Source organism: Hippocampus bargibanti, linkage group LG22 (assembly GCF_051943395.1).
Source record: "Hippocampus bargibanti isolate YZ-2025 linkage group LG22, ASM5194339v1, whole genome shotgun sequence".
In the NCBI taxonomy this organism is placed as follows: domain Eukaryota; kingdom Metazoa; phylum Chordata; class Actinopteri; order Syngnathiformes; family Syngnathidae; genus Hippocampus; species Hippocampus bargibanti.
Genome location: NC_142755.1, coordinates 3,286,498 through 3,302,454, shown reverse-complemented (window position 1 = coordinate 3,302,454; position 15,957 = coordinate 3,286,498). Strand labels below are relative to the sequence as shown.

At 43.5% G+C, this 15,957-nt stretch overlaps 1 protein-coding gene across 6 annotated transcripts in view; it reads right to left on the bottom strand.

The window, feature by feature from the left end:
• Positions 1 to 225: 225 nt before the first annotated feature.
• The window catches only part of pcloa (piccolo presynaptic cytomatrix protein a), a 31,580-nt gene continuing 15,848 nt past the window's right edge, over positions 226 to 15,957 (bottom strand). For 3 of the 6 annotated variants that reach the window (XM_088988831.1, XM_088988828.1, XM_088988833.1), the window contains 19 exons: positions 13,806 to 15,882; positions 12,507 to 12,589; positions 12,342 to 12,417; positions 11,478 to 11,603; positions 9,953 to 10,061; positions 9,808 to 9,872; positions 9,565 to 9,743; positions 8,883 to 8,933; positions 8,451 to 8,581; positions 8,108 to 8,134; positions 6,860 to 6,953; positions 6,705 to 6,776; positions 6,391 to 6,625; positions 4,293 to 4,460; positions 3,780 to 3,921; positions 3,635 to 3,690; positions 3,376 to 3,510; positions 2,225 to 2,370; positions 226 to 2,142 (listed from right to left, as the gene is read on the bottom strand). In XM_088988831.1, the coding sequence (XP_088844957.1) occupies positions 1,999 to 2,142; positions 2,225 to 2,370; positions 3,376 to 3,510; positions 3,635 to 3,690; positions 3,780 to 3,921; positions 4,293 to 4,460; positions 6,391 to 6,625; positions 6,705 to 6,776; positions 6,860 to 6,953; positions 8,108 to 8,134; positions 8,451 to 8,581; positions 8,883 to 8,933; positions 9,565 to 9,743; positions 9,808 to 9,872; positions 9,953 to 10,061; positions 11,478 to 11,603; positions 12,342 to 12,417; positions 12,507 to 12,589; positions 13,806 to 15,882 (4,116 nt within the window). In that variant the 3' untranslated portion in view covers positions 226 to 1,998. Of the gene's footprint in view, positions 2,143 to 2,224; positions 2,371 to 3,375; positions 3,511 to 3,634; positions 3,691 to 3,779; positions 3,922 to 4,292; positions 4,461 to 4,684; positions 5,558 to 6,390; positions 6,626 to 6,704; positions 6,777 to 6,859; positions 6,954 to 8,107; positions 8,135 to 8,450; positions 8,582 to 8,882; positions 8,934 to 9,564; positions 9,744 to 9,807; positions 9,873 to 9,952; positions 10,062 to 11,477; positions 11,604 to 12,341; positions 12,418 to 12,506; positions 12,590 to 13,805; positions 15,883 to 15,957 lie in introns of those variants that run through there. The other 3 variants (XM_088988830.1, XM_088988829.1, XM_088988832.1) reach the window with 3 other exon arrangements.

The following is a 15,957-nucleotide window of genomic DNA, read 5'->3' as shown; positions in this document are numbered from 1 at the left end:
TCTTCTTACCTCAATTTAAAGGCGCTTTTACAGGTCGAAAAAATATCATGTAGACTTGGCGCCGTCTTGTGGTCAACTCTAGGTACCGCATCTCTGTGAATTCAGGCTATGGAAGAACTACAAACCCTACATCTAAACGCCTTAACAAAAACAAAGACATTTTACCCGAATCCTCTTAAGAACTTTGACCTCAGGAAAATAACAACGCAACCAACCCTCATTTGTACTCATATTTAATATTTAGACATGGGGCGGTCAACAGCCATTTCTTTACAGCACAATTTGCATAATTTATCAATACCTCCTTGTATACAATCACAAAAACCATGACAGTATAGATATTTTTTTCTGTTTTGTTACTGTTTACTAAAGTGCGGAAAGAGGTGGGGGGTGGAAACTGGACAATCATCTTTGTACAGTCAGCATATATTATTCATAAACATCCCCATTTTTTTGCCCATAATATTTTGTTCTAGATCCTTCTCTACATGTCATTCTCTCTCTTTTTTAATGTATTAATAATCATAATCTGGACACAAAAAATAGTATGAGCCATCAAGGGAACATGCAACATCCATTGTGAGCACATTGACAATTCTGCTGCAACTACTCGAGATGTCCAAGTGTGTATGTGTGTGTGTGTGTGTGTGTGTGTGTGTGTGTGTGTGTGTGTGTGTGTGTGTGTGTGTGTGTGTGTGTTATTAAACACTCCTACTGTCCATTGACCGAGAAAAAATTCAAACGACTTCACATTTCGGTCTTTTTTTTTAACTTATTTTTTTTGTCCTTTAAAAGACCTATTGCTCCCAAAGCCCGGTGTATTAAAAACAAACAAAAAAAGACGATGTATTTACACGTTTAAAAGTATGTGTGTGTGCGCGTGTACGTGTGTGTTTCGATATTCCTAATGGCATGCAATTGGATTGTAAAATAAAAAGGATTGTGATCATTTTTAAAGACCGAAAAATCTCTTTTTGGTCACTGCTAGAAATGAAAGTGAGAAAATATGGTTAGGGTTTTTTTTTTTATATTCTCAGGGGGGGGGGATTATGAATTTCAGGCCTTTGGAACTGAACTTTGTAAACAAACACTATGAATGCGCGGCTAGAAAAAGCGCAGCTAACATTATTTTTTTGTAAACATAAACTGTCGCATAGAGAAGGAATTATACCTTTAAAAAGAAGGCTTAAATCAGTAAAAAAGTTAAATAAATAAATAAATAAATACATGAATAAATATGTAAATAAATAATGTTTAAAATCCATTGTGGCTACAAAATGGAGACACAAATAAACACAAACAGAATTAATTTTAGACAATGATCAAATCCCATTAAATGGTAATAAATACATATTTAAAAAAAGATAAATAAATACATATATTAGATCTATGTTGCTGATTCCTTTTTAAAAAAAATTGGCTGAGGAAAAATAACAACGTGAACGTGACGCCGCATTTACATTCGAGGAGGAGAAGTGCACAACAAAAGACGCACGACGGTAAATGGGGGACTCCAACGTCACAATCATCAAGACCTGATTGTCTGTGATTTAAAAAAAAAAACATTCTAACTATAATTAGACTTTTGTTATATACACGGCGTATGTGGCATTAATAGTCGCAATTTTATCGAAAGAAATATCTGTAAATAAATGATCTAAAATTCTGTTCCTTGACGTAAAATAAGGTCCGGAAGTGAAATGCTAGGTAGTGCGTGTTGGATATGTGACTTTCCCCTTCTTGCGCACGTGATGAACCGATAAGAGATTCATGCTTCATTTGAATAAAAAATTAAATACGAGAACTCAGGGGAGTCATTGAGAAATGCTTTCAAGGGGGCGGGGGGGCATCTATTGTACAAGTGCGTCCCTGTATTTGGTGTGTGGATTTGCGACGGGTGGTTTGTACCTGCTGGCTTGCGCGGGGCCGTTTCCCGTCGGGATTCGCGGCCAAAGTTAAATCGATCACCGCGGGTCAGCGCGCGGTACGCTCCAACGCCTAGGAGTGGATCTGCGCGTTGCTGGCGAGCAGTTTGTGCCAACTGACCACGCGCTTGCGCAGGTCCACCTTGTCCAGCCACACGTAGGCCTCGCCGATTAGCGTCTTCTTCATGAACTTGCCGCCGTTGGACACCAGGAAAAGCTAACGAAGGGAGCGCAGCGTTTATACCTGAGCTTCATTTTTTTATTGTGTGGTTTTTGAAATGTCAGGGGGCTCGGTTCACCTGCAGGGAGTGCCCCGCCGGGTTCATACAGAAGCGGAAAGTCTCGTTAAATGAGGGCTCGCGGTCGTGCCGGCACACGCGGGTCTTCTTCTTGATGATACGCTTCTGCGTGGCGATGTTCACCACGTACAGTTTCACGTACAGGTCTACGCGAGGGGATAATACTCCATTAATATGCTGCATTTCATTTCATTGCAGTCATCCATTTATCAATCCATCAATCACATTTATTGTATATTTATGTAAGTATGTACAGTAAAGTCTCGTTATATCGATATTCAAGGAGTCCGAAAAAATATCGATATAACCGGGACTATCGAGATATCCGACCCTGTTTGCATGTAATTTTCTCCGTGCGTGCATAGAAATAGTATCGATATAACCGGGACTATCGATATATCCGATGTCGATATAACGAGACTTTACTGTATATATTTACGTATATATTTATGTATATATCATATATACATATACATACATACATATCATATATTTATCAATTTATTCATCAATTTATTTATCAATCTATTTATTTATCTGTGTATTTATTTATCTGTGTATTTATTTTAGTGTATTTATTTATTATGTATTCATTCATGTAGTTATTTTTTCATGTATCTATTTATTTATTCATCTATTTATTTGTTTATCCATATATTTATCGATTGATCTATGTATTTATTTTATCTATTTATTCATCTGTTTATTCATCTATTTATTTATTGATTTATTTATCTATGATTTTATTGAGTTAATTTATTATTTTTGAAATTTTTTTAATCGATTTATTTTATGTATTTATGTATTTTATTATTTATGTGCCTATTTGTTCATCTATTTATTTATCTGTTTAATTTTTATTTGTCTATAAATCTATTTCTTTTATTAATCTATTTTATTTCTCTACTCATTTACTTTTTCTAATTATTTATTTTATTTTTTTCTATTTATATTATAATATATAATATTTTATCTATTTATGTATTCTATTTATTGACTTTTTATTCATTTGTTTATGTATTTATTGATTGATTTCGAAATAAAGTAGTATAAAGTCAGACTGATTTGAAATCAACTGGATTCAATACTTATTTTGAACCATAGATATGAAATGTTGTTTTACATACAAAATGACACATAAAAAAACTTACCTGGCAGATGGTCCGCAGTCTTGAACTTATAGGTGATATTGCGACATTGCAGAATCTCCAAGACCAGGTGCTCGCCCTCCGTCCTCACTTCCTTCTTCAGCGCAATCTTGATCTCACCCATCACTTGCGATTTACCTTTTAGCGAGAGGACACACTTAATTAGTCGTTTCATATGACAAATATAATGAATGCATAATAATATGCGACAAAAGCGACACGGATAGCGAAAATGTTTCATCGAAATCATTTTTAGTCTGACCATCCGAATCACCCATGGAGGATTTCATCCCATCGGTGCCATTTGGAATCTTCCCACTAGACGAATCAATACAAAATATTGATTAAAAATGATGTTTTAATGAAAGGATTAGGAACGCAAGCATCTGTAAAGGCGCAGGACTCACAATCGAGGCACCTGGAAGATGGCGCTGTCCACCTCGTTCATCTCCGCGTCCTCGTCCAGCAAACTGTAAGCGCTACCGCTCAGGCCGCTGTCCAGTGAGGCCGCCGTCATGGGGGCATCACTTGACCTGTAGCTGGCGCGGGCTACGTGGGATAAAATTACACGGTGAACGCAGATAATATCCGCGAAAGGGGTCACAGGGGTCGTGAAAAGCGCACGGATGGAACATGGACGACAGACAGCAGATGTTATGTGATGCGCGTGAGACCAATCGGGACATCGTTAGTCTGGGTTATATTTTAGTTCAGAGTTTTGATGTGGTGATGCTGAGCGGTATCCATGGCGACGACACACCGGACTCACGAAAAAAAAGTGCGTCTCGCTGCATGGATCCCAGCTAGGCGTCCTTTCTTGTTTCCTTGCAGGTTAGTAGCATCCTCTCACACCACAGGGAGGGGAGGGGGAGGTTTTTGATTTTTTTGGGGGGGAGGTGGGGGTCATGGGGGGGGCTCACCTCGGGCAACGTGTGGCCTCTCCTCTGATACGGCCTTCCTGAGGGTCACGTGACGGCCATCCGCTCTGCTCCCGTTGGCCGGCGATGGCAAGGCGGGCAGCCAATCGGATTGGGCTCTCTGAATGGTGAGCACACCCGCTACGCTGTGTCGCTGGCGGCTCGGTAGGCCTGGAGGTGGGCATTTTGGATGGGCGGGGAGGGGGTCGGGGGGTGTTTTCGGTGGGGGTAAGGGCGGTCCAACCCCATCATACAAAGTCCAAAGTTGAAGATGGGAAGAGGAGGAAGATGGCGATTGAGAAGATTCCACTTGTCTGTCAATCACATGCGCAAAGGGGGCGGGGCGATGGGGGGTGCGGCTTTTGCATAGGTGCATTGTGGGTCCCGTAGTTTGAAATACCCCCAAAAAAAACAGGGGACTTCATGCATAGGCTTCACGAGGAGCCTCAAAAAGATATTGATGACATTTCATGGAGGGGAAATATTCCAAAGTGTCATTAAAAAAAGAGAAAATATGATTAATTATATTCATATATATTTTTGGTCATCAATTAATTAATTATATATCTTTACATATACAGTAAAGTCTCGTTATATCGATATTCAAGGGAGTCCGAAAAAATATCGATATAACCGGGACTATCGATATATCCGACCCTGTTTGCATGTAATTTTCTCCGTGCGTGCATAGAAATAGTATCGATATAACCGGGACTATCGACTTATCCGATATCGATATAACGAGACTTTACTGTAGTTTTGCTCATCAATTAATGTTGCAGGGTTGCCACGAATTGGAGTAGGCTGCTACAATTGGTCATGGAGTCTCTTTAACAAAGTTCTGGCGTCCTTTAGTGACGGATTTGTGGAAGTGACGATTGTGAGGTCAAATCAAGCGTAAAAAAAAAAATAAATAAATAAATAAAAAATCAAATTAAAGAAAAAAAAGGGGGGTCTGATGAGTGCAAGGCGGCCATGCTGCGCTGCCGTTTATTTGCGTCTTGGTTTACTTGGCTGGAGGCGTGGCGGCGGCACCGGTTGCTGCTGCGTCGGCGGTGGCGTCGCCTCGGCCATTGTTGTTGTTGCCGTGGCAACGCCTAGCCCGCTCCCGGCGCCGCCGTCCTGCTGGCGCTGCTGCCACGTGGCGCTTTTGGAGGAACGCGGGCGAGCTTGCGGCACGTATCCGCGGCTGGGGCTTTGGCTCTGGCCCTCGGACTTGGGCCCGCTTGGGCTACTGTGACATTTCTCGAGAGGGGACTCCTGTGTGTCTAAAACAATAACATTCACCAAATTAACAAGAAAATCGCTGCCTAAACGGGCTGTGGTACGACACCAGCTTGAGAGAACCTTGACCGATTGTTTACCATTTGTTTCGTGAAAGGGATGTCGGTCGCCAAATCTGAAAGGGATCACATTGACTTCTTTGCTGCCTAAATGGGCGGTGGGCCATTTTTTAGCACATAATATTATAACTGGGATTAGTTTTGAAAGATTTAACCTATGTTTAAAAAATATAAGAATATTTTGCTCAGGGTTAATAGAACCAATAGGAGAATTCAGGCCTGATTTACTTGTTGCCAAAACGGGCAGCAACTTTGAAGAAACAAATCAGACAGATACTGCATACAGGCAAAATGTGTCTCGTGCCTAAACGGGCTGTAGGTTGAAACCATTTGAAATGGATTTTCAGAGAGCTAACATTTCAACCTAAGCGCTTAGATTGCTCAGCCGTGGAGGAAATAATGCGATTTTTTTTGCCGCCTCGACAGGTTGCGGTTGCAGTGAAAGATAAAAAAGTAATTTTTGAGGGATTTAGCAGATTCCTCAACAAGGTTTGTTAAATCCTGGAAGAAACCAAAATGAGACAAAGGGGATTTAGGAGAAATGGGCCTGCTGCCTAAACAGGTAGCTGCAATTTGGATGTTTTCTTTTTTTTTACAAAATGTAATGCTGGCTAACGCTCGGAGTTGGGTGACCATGGCAACCAAGACGACAGACCATGTGAAAGCAAAAAGCATGACGCCAAAGCTACGATGGTGAAAGTGGCAAACATCAAGCGGGAGGTGCGAGCGAGCTAGCGACAAACCGCCGGTTTTCGTACCCTTTGCCGGATCGGGAAAGATGCCGTGACTTCGGCTTTTGGTCACCGACGATTTCGGGGAGTCTTGCTCGTGGGCGGCGACGACGGCGGTGCTTTTTGGTGACGAGTGCTGCGAGGAAGTTTTGGAGGAGCTGTGTCGGGAACGGCGGTGGTGCTCGCCCTCCGTCTGCGGCTTGAGGGCGAGCCATCGGGGGACGTTGTCCAGCTGGGATGTGTTGGATAGTTCGATAAGCACCTGGACATCCACACGGAAAGACATAAAAATCAAGTGGGCGGGGCTAAAAAGGAACCTTTTTCGAGTTGTGATGACTTACCTCTCCGAGGAAATCGTTGGACGAACACTTGTCGTAATCCCACACGCTCACCTCTAGCGTCTTTTTCCGCAACTGAGCACACGCAGGACGGTGAGAATAAGATTTATGCCTAAACGGGTATGATGGAGACAAATGTAAAAATATTCCGATCTGACCTGTTCCAGATGGATGTTCTTATAGATGACCGTCTGGTTCCACTCGGGGTTCAGGCTTTTGCCCGCGTGCTTGGATCTGCGTTTATTTTCAGCGCTGATGGGCAGGGGGGAGGAGGGTAAGCGGGGTGGGGACATGGAAATAATATCATTACATACGTGTAAAAAATATATATATATGAACGCAACATGTGACGCGAGGGTGGATGAGGGGGTGAGAATGGACGGGATGCATATCATCGGGGGGAGGTTTGCACAATGTGGCGTGCGTCGATGGCAGGGTTGGAAAAGAGAGTCCAAATGAGCGAGCTTGCTAATGCTAATTGGTGTTAGCATGTTAGCATGGATTTGTTTTTGTTTTTTTTTGAAGAGGGCTGGGTTAGATTGGTGAGCACGGGTGGGGCCAATATTTGATTACAATTTTTTTAACTCATTCACTGCCATTCACAAATGTATTCCGGAATTGAAAATATGACAGAGCAGGCGGCATTGCGTTGAGTGAACGGTAGCGCGTGTGGCTGCCGCTGCTCACCTGTAGAAAAATTATCCTGTGTCTGTTAAGTGTCCTTGAGAGTTTTGAAAGGTGCTTATAAATGAAATTTCTTTTTATTAGTATTCCCGAATTTGTTCGGGTTTTGTTTTTTTTTTTCATGCTTGGGTGCTGATAAAGTGCTGGCCATGGCCTCTGGTAATGTTTTTTTTTTCTTTTCCACAAGGGGGCAGAACTCATTCACTGCCATTCGCTAATTTAATCGGGAGTTGAAAATATGACGTCGAGCGACATTCACAAATTTGTTAGGGTTTTGTGTTTTCATGCTTGAGTGCTGATGAAGCACTGGCCATGGCCTCTGGCAATGTTTTTTTTTCTTTTTTTACAGATTAGCGCTAGCAGCATTTCCCTTTTTTCTATGCTAGTGCTTTGTTCCAGCTTCAACTGTTGTTAAAGGGCTATATAAAACAATATGTGTTGTATTGTATTGTATTGTATTGTATTTTGGACAGCCGCCCCCATTTCAAGCTTAGATAACTCCAGACCCATATCATTTAGGAAATGACTTTTTTTATTGGATATTTATGTTGTCCTAATACTCAATATTCTGTTGGTCCTGGAATTTGAGTGACAATGACAAAAACCCTGGCACTGGAGTGGATGCATTTTTTTTGCACGTCTGGCAATGAATGAGTTAATTACACCTTCATCAACCCGACAACCAATAAAAAAATTAAAAAACAAAAGTGTCAATCACATACCTGGCATTCTGGACAACCATGACCTGACTGAGGGGGGGTCCAGCATGCATTAAATATAGAGAACATACAAAAAAAATAATAATAATAAAAATAAAATCAATCATCAGAGGGAGTGAATGTGCGACGTGTGGGTGTGGGGTTTAGCTTAAGTGCCCAAATGGGAGGTGGGGGTAGGGGGGCGCCGCACCTGCACCGACGAGATCCAATACAGTGAGAATTGTGCTTGCGTTGCTATTATTTATTATTATTATTATTATTATTTTTTTAAAGTCAGTTAAAATTCTAGAACGGTACGGTGCCGACATCATAGAAGCCCCAAATGCAAAAGAATATTTGGACTCACCCCCGTCCAGGCAGGAGGTAGACCTTAACAAAGGGGTCAGAGTAGCCGTTGTTATCGCGCGGCGCCAGGTTGCGCGCCTGCAGGACGTGCACGATCAGGTTGCCAAGCTGCTTGTCGTAGTGGATTTGAAGCTGCAAGCAAGGAAATTCGGGATGTGTGTTTTTATTTATTTGGTGTGGCCCTGGTTACATCGATAATGATGGGCTGTGAGAGTCGACTGCCTAAACGGGCATGCGCGAAATAAGCCGTTGTCTTCCTTTCCCCGTTGATATACATCTTAACGTTTATATGAGCAAGGTCATGCCGCTAATTTTTTACCAATCTGTGTCAAGTTTAACCAACTGGGGGGCTCGTTCATTCCCAACTTGTTTATCTGCCTAGACGGGCTGAAGGTGCCCAATTTTAAAAGAACGTTGACCGTCTTAAACTGACCTGTATGTCACCAGTGATTGGGTGTGACGGGGTTTTGCTTCCATCTGCGGCCTGGAAGGGAAGACAAAATACTAAGATATGTCATAATAATAATAATAATAATAATAATAATAATAATAATAATAATAATAATAATGAGAATAATAATAATGATAATAGTGATAATCGTTGTGATAATCGTCATGATAACCGTCATGATAGTTGTCATAGTAATCGTAATAATAATACTATTAATGATACTAGGAAGGATAATAGTCATGATAATCGTCATGATAATCTTCATGATAATAGTCATGTTAACCGTAATAATAATGATACTAGTAATGATAATAGTAATGATGATCGGAATGATAATTGTCATGATAATCGCCATAATCGCCATGATAATCGTCATGATAATCATCATGATAATACAGTAGTCATGATAATAGTCATGTTAATCGTAATATGGTTAATGATAGTCGTAATGATAGCAGTGATGATGATCGTAATGATAATCATAATGATAATAATACTAATAATAATACTAGTAATGATACTAGTAATGATAATAGTAATGATACTAGTAATGATAATCGTCACAATAATCGTCATGATAATCGTAATAACGATAATCGTACTAATGATAATAATAATAATAATCATAATAATAATTGTTTTGTCGGGTTTGAATGGCACTCGCCTTGCTACCGTGCCGTTTCTTGCTAACCGACGGCGAGCCCGGCTGGGCGGGGCTGGAGGTGGCCGAGCCGGTCGCTGTCAGACTGCTGGACGAAGGCGGGGCCTGCTGCTGGGACACTTTCTGCAACTCGGCCGCCAGCTGCTTGGGGTCAACGCCCGGCGACCTGGGGGGCCTGTCGCCTGAATGGATTGGTTTGTTGATTCGTGCGGTTTTGACCGCGTGACTTAACGACAACGTTCTTACTTTTGCTTGGTTCCTGGAAGTCCAAACGCTCACCGCCTTCGGATTCGGACAACATGTTGAGATCTCTAAGAGAGGGGAGACCAATCCTTCTGAAAACAGCACCCAAAAAAATCAACTTTAACGTGAACTCTGAGGTTGTACGTACAGTCGGAGACATAATTCTGCCTCGCTACACGAGTGGCTGACGAGGCCTTGCACCTCTTCATAGGTTTTTCCCCTCAGCGGCATGCCGTTCCACTCTAGGACTTGCATTCCTGTTGGAAAAAAAGAAATATTTCAAGGAGTAATATTTATTTTAGGGCCTGATTCAAGTACTTTTTCACCTCACTTTAAATGGGAAGGCAATCTACAGTGCAGAAAATATCGTACAAGCTTAAATAAGCAAGAAAGAAACTAATAAGGAATTTATTCAAGTAAGCACAGAGAGATGTGCAAAAATGTCGTCCACTCCAGTGCCAGGGTTTTTGTCATTTTAACTCAAATTGCAGGTTCCGCAGAATATTACGTTTTAGGAATACATAAACATTCAATACAGCGTAAGAACCATTCGACTATCTTCATACATCAGGAAAAAGAGTTAATTCCTAAGTTATTTCGGTCTGGAGTTATCTGAGTTTGAAATGGGGATGGCTGTGCAAAATACAACACAATACATGTTGATGTATAGAGTATAACTGAAGCTGTAACAAAGTGCTAACATGGACACAAGGCTAATACCACAGGTCTGATCAGCGCTTTATCGGCACTCCTGCAAGAAAAACCAAAATCCGAACAAATTCACCAATGGGGCTCCACGTCACACTTTTCAATTTCCATATAAATTTTGTTTTGTTTTCATTAGTTTTAGTATTTGTTTGAGTGATTTCATCCATGCAGATTTTCATGTGCACATTCCACCATGACGTCTCAGATTCACTGGTGAAAAGGAGGCTTTCGTCCCCTCTTCTTTGTTACGACTGTTGTGAAAGTGCTATCTAAATTAAGATGTATTGTATTGTAAATGTGTTTTTTAAATGTGTCATAACTTTTTAAGATATACATTTTTGCAGTCATCCATCAGCGAGATGAACACACACAGACACACACACCCTAAACCCACAGCAGCAAAACCACAACCGAGTGCAAAAAACACTTCACACGGCAAATCCAATCTTGTCAAGACTTACACGGTCTGAAGCAGCTCATCAGCGGCATCCTCTGCTTGCGACGCACTGTATGCATTGCACATAAATTATCAAACCCCACCTAAAAAAATATTGCCAATTTCGCCGCTCGCCGGCTTGAGACGTCTTCTTCCCGGATTGGACGACAACAGTAATAATTCTTCGCCGGACGCGACGTCCATTAGCGGCTTTAATGTGTTTTGCGCGATGAATGGCGACAGGGGCGATTTGTGTTGTGTGAAATCCCGGCGGGGGAGTTATCGCGTCGACCGCTTGCCCCCGGATGGATGGCTTCACTATCCAAGCCTCAATCTGACCCCGGTGCCATTCTTCTCTGCCGTAAATCACCAGCGCGCGACTGCCTCAGAAAAGCCATAAAAGTCCCGGGGGGCGTAAATAGCGAGCCCGCGCAAAGATAAGAGGAACTACGATTGTTATGATGTCGCTATTATCATAAAATGTCTCCATGTAAACAAACGCTCGACGGGTCAGAGATTGGCGACTCACCTTCCAGGATCTTCCCCGTTTGTTCGGCGGCTCCGCCGGCGAGAACTTTGGCAACGTAGGCGCCGATCTCTCCGTTAGCGCCGGGGACCTTCTTGCCACCGACCACTCGGATGCCCAGTCCCTTCCCTGGAAAACACGTCGAGACGGTGCATATACAAATACAAAACGTCTTTCAGTAAAGTCCATGTGTCGGTCGCGGCTTGGAATTGAAGCGGATTTATGTGAGACAATCTCTGTCGCGGCTTGGAATTGAAGCGGATTTACATGGGACTGGACAATCGCTTTTCGCCAATGGATGCTACAGCTTTGTGTTTGCTTTCAACATTTAGGTTGTAGTAGACATGCACATTCCACCATGACGTCCTTGATCCACTGGTGAAAAGGACACTTTCGTCTAGAACTGCTTCAGGCAACAAAGAGGGTGCAGAAGGTGCGTAAGACTGAATGACTGTCTGTGTCTTTGTGTTGTCATATGATTTGTTATTTTATTTTTGTTGTCGTTTTGACTTCAAGATGGCGCCGCAAGAGTGGCTGCCTTTACAGCAGCTCCTGTATTTTGTCTTTCTACTTCTTTCTATCCTTTCCTTCCTTTCATTACTTTGCCGCTGTGAAATGTACAATTCTCCACTGCGAGACTAATAAAGGTCAATCCAATCCAACCCAATCTGTTCATTACGTAACGGTGAGTGGCGAGGCCCACCGCCATTTTTGGCCTGCTGATGGCTGCCGGCCGTGGAGGCGAGCCAAACGGAAAGGGATGCCAAGGAAACGAAATGTCTGCCTTGTGATTTTGACTGGGCGGGTGAAAACATTTGCATAAACATTTTTAAGAAACGTTTCCATTGGTCATTGAGGTCTTTTTACCTGACACGCTGCGATCTTTGGGATCTTTCTTCAGTTTGACCTTGAGGTGCGGGAAAGGGTAGTACGGACCTTTACCCTGTGGTCCACACACAACAATCAAACAACAATACTCTTTTAGACAGATTCAAAGTGATACAACCAGGGAAGGGAGGACGGGGGTGTTACCTGTCTCTTGTCATGTCCGTTCTCCGGGCGTCCGTCTTTGGGTTTATCAAACCAGTCGGTCTCCTCTTGTCTCAGGTGGTAGGCTGCAGCAACAAAGAGGTAGAAGGCAATCTCAGAACGTTTTTACCCAGATACGTCACATTGAGGATGTCCTGAATTATATGCATGCGATTGGTGGGACGCTAACTTATGAATGGCAACATCTAAAAAATGGATGAAAACTGATGAGGGGGCGTTTCTTTTGTGTTTGGTTTTTTCACTGTTATTACAAAACAGAGGACAGCGATACCTCAGCTCAGGAACTTAATATGTTCCCATCAAAAATGAGAATAATCTGTTTCCAGGTCCCCAAAAAACGTAATTTTCTACTAAATAAGCCTTAAAACTAAACAAAATATACATTTTTTTATGTAGAATAAATGTGCTATTGTATTGTAATTAAAGAAATAAACTGTAATGTATAATGAAGTCGTTTTATTTACCTTTGTGATGGTTGTTGATGTAGTTGCCTCTTGATGATATCCGAGTAAAGTTGCCGTGCTTTCTCGGCAATAATACCCTCACTCACACTGTCCCCTGATAGCTGATTTTCGTTAATCCAAATCAACAGAAGTTTTTCAACCACTTCTATTTTTTATTTTTTTGCTTATCAAAGCTGCATAAAATGATCAAACATGAAGAGTACACAAGGAAGAAGATTCACATGCAATTATTCACAGAGGGACATGCAGGGAATGACTGCTTCAGATTTATTCGTACCTCGTACAGACATGCAGTATTAAATCCAGAACATTGATCCAACAACTATAAAGGTTTTTTTTGGGGTGGGAGTTTGGGATGTCAATTTACACTGTCTCGATTGAAATACTACCATCAGGGAAAAGTCAAGGAATGTAAAAGGAAAAGGTTGTGAAGCTTTTCCAAGTTGTGACAGGCACTTGCCAGTTGACTGGCGGGAAACAGAACGTGGGGGTGGGGCATTAACTGGAGGTTTTTCCACCTCAAAAGAAGCACCATCAAAATATTCCTAAAATATCAAACGTGCGATTTGAAAGCATCCATATCCCGCGTGCACGCTAGTTAGATGGCTATTTGAGGAGAACACCTCCCACGGAGTCACACTATGTTATGCCAATGTGTTAGATAATATCGGAAGTACAGAGAGAAGCACGGGGGGTGCGAAAAGCGATACATGGAAGACAGAAAACACCGACGTGCATGCAGGTTGTCTTGGACGCATGCAAGAGGAAATCATAAATAAGAACAGAAAGATAAGATGGCGACAATTCTGCTTTTTACCTTCACTATCTGACATGGTGCCCTGAAGGTCATCCATCAGCACATAAGCCCTACCCCTGCTCGGGTCTTCGCTGATGTGCTGCTGCTGTTGCTGCTGCTGTTGAGAGTCCTGCAAGGAGAGGCAGGAACCAAACTGGTCCCGAGAGTCAGCCGATATGGGCGGCAGAGGTCCAGCCGAGGCCCGGGCCATCCCCATCGGCTCCCCGACAGGGCTCAGTGGACTTTCTTCTTCAGAGTTCTGGGCCACGATGGGGATTCTGCCGCGGCCGCTTTGCACAATGGGGAGGCTGGTGGGTTTGGTGCGACCAGAGGGGGTTTGGAAGCTGTCTGTGGAGGCTTCGCCGTCCCCCTTGAGTCTCAGGGAGGAGCTGGAAGGGTCTCTTTTGATTGACAGGTCTAAGCCATAGCAAGAGGTCGGTCTGGATGACGGTCTTGAGCGACTGCCACTTGGGTATGCGGAGTCCAAACCCAAATTCTGGCCCAGGTTTAGCGAACCAGCCAAGTTTGCACCTAAGGTAGACCCCAAGTATTTTTGCTGCTCTGCGATATTCTTACGAAGGCCAAAAGTAATCTCATCTTGCATGAGGCGGCTGGGTCTCGGGGAGCCACCGGCAGATCCCAAATAGCTTGTATAGTCCATGTCCAAACCTCTGCTTTCTGTAATTGAGGAATACTTGGAGGAGATCTTGGGCTCCAGTGACGGGGTCTTGTGTTTTTGGTATAACATTGATGCTGGGAGTTGTTTTGCTGCCTGCTTCTCCAGAGTCAGCCGACTGATGCTGTACTTGTCTGACTTTGGGTAATGCCTCTGGGAGTAACTGGAGATGCTGGAGCTAGGCGTGTAGTAGTGCTGGGAAAGGCCTGTCAGAGGGTCTAAGCTTTCTGTCCCACCCGTGCTTCTCCTGAACTCCTGCTTGAGCTGCTGCTTCAAAAGCTTCAGTTCATAGGGTTCCTCCATTGGATCGTCTTCATCCGGGGTTTTACCATACGTATGCAGTCTGGAGGTGGATCCCAGATAGTCGGTGGATCCCAGATCTGCAGCGCTGCGCTGGAGAAGCTTCTCCGCTTTGGCTAACTCTCTCTCTGCAAGACTGTAGGATGACGACAAACCAGAGGAGCTCTTGGCCAGCTCGGCCGCATCTTCCAGGAGGAGGTAACTCCGAGGTGTGTGGTGATCGATATCTGAGTAGTAAGCATCGGAGACAGCTGACATGGGACTACTCGCAATACTTCCCACATCCAAAGCTCTGAGGTCAAGGTGGTTGCCATACTTGTCATATTTCACGCCAAGGTACGGCGAAGACGTGGGATCAGGCTGGCGACTAATGACATCATATTTGGTGGCATCCAGTTCAGAGAGAAGCGCCGCCTGCCTGGCCGCTTTCTGCTGCAACAGGAGCATCTGCTGGTAACTTTGCTGTTGGGAGCTGGTGAGCGAGGGCACAGAGGAGTATATGGAATGGGACTGGTAAGGCTGGGGGGTCTGATAGAGGGATTGCTGGTATTGGCTTTGAGAGTACGGGTACTGGGAGTATTTTCCATATTCATGTTTCGTCTGAGGTGGGACAAAGTCATCCAGGTCAGCCTGAGGAGCTGTCCTGGGACGTTCCAGACCATGGCTTTCTATTTCCTCATCCTCGCCGTTGTCATGGTCACCTCTGGTTTCCCGGATGTTGCTAACCTCGCTGTCCGACATATAATCTCTGTCTTCGGCCACCCCTTGCAAATAAGCTCGCTCTCTCTTCTCCCGCTCTTTCAGAAGGGCACCTTTCCTCCGATTTATACCCATCTCCAAGTACCTCAGCTTGGCGTCAATCTCCTTCTCCTCTTCGTCAAGCTCGGCCTGCCTTTTGCGCAGTTTGGATGACTCACGTTCGACTAAATCGAGCTCCCGATCTATGTCTTGTAAGATCTTGGCGCGCGCCATGTTTGAATTGCGGCACATTCTCCTTCGAGCGGAACTGGTGCTATAAGCGGTCTGGCCACTGATTGAGGAGTCATCTTCTGATGGGGGGTTGGGCAAAGTCCTCTTGACCTTCTTTTGAGTGCCAGTGGGCGTTCCACCTGAGCCCTTGCCCTGCAAAAAAATGACAAAATAATTATAACAATAAAGATTGTTCTTTGGAGAACAAATGACTATATTCGAGGAGCT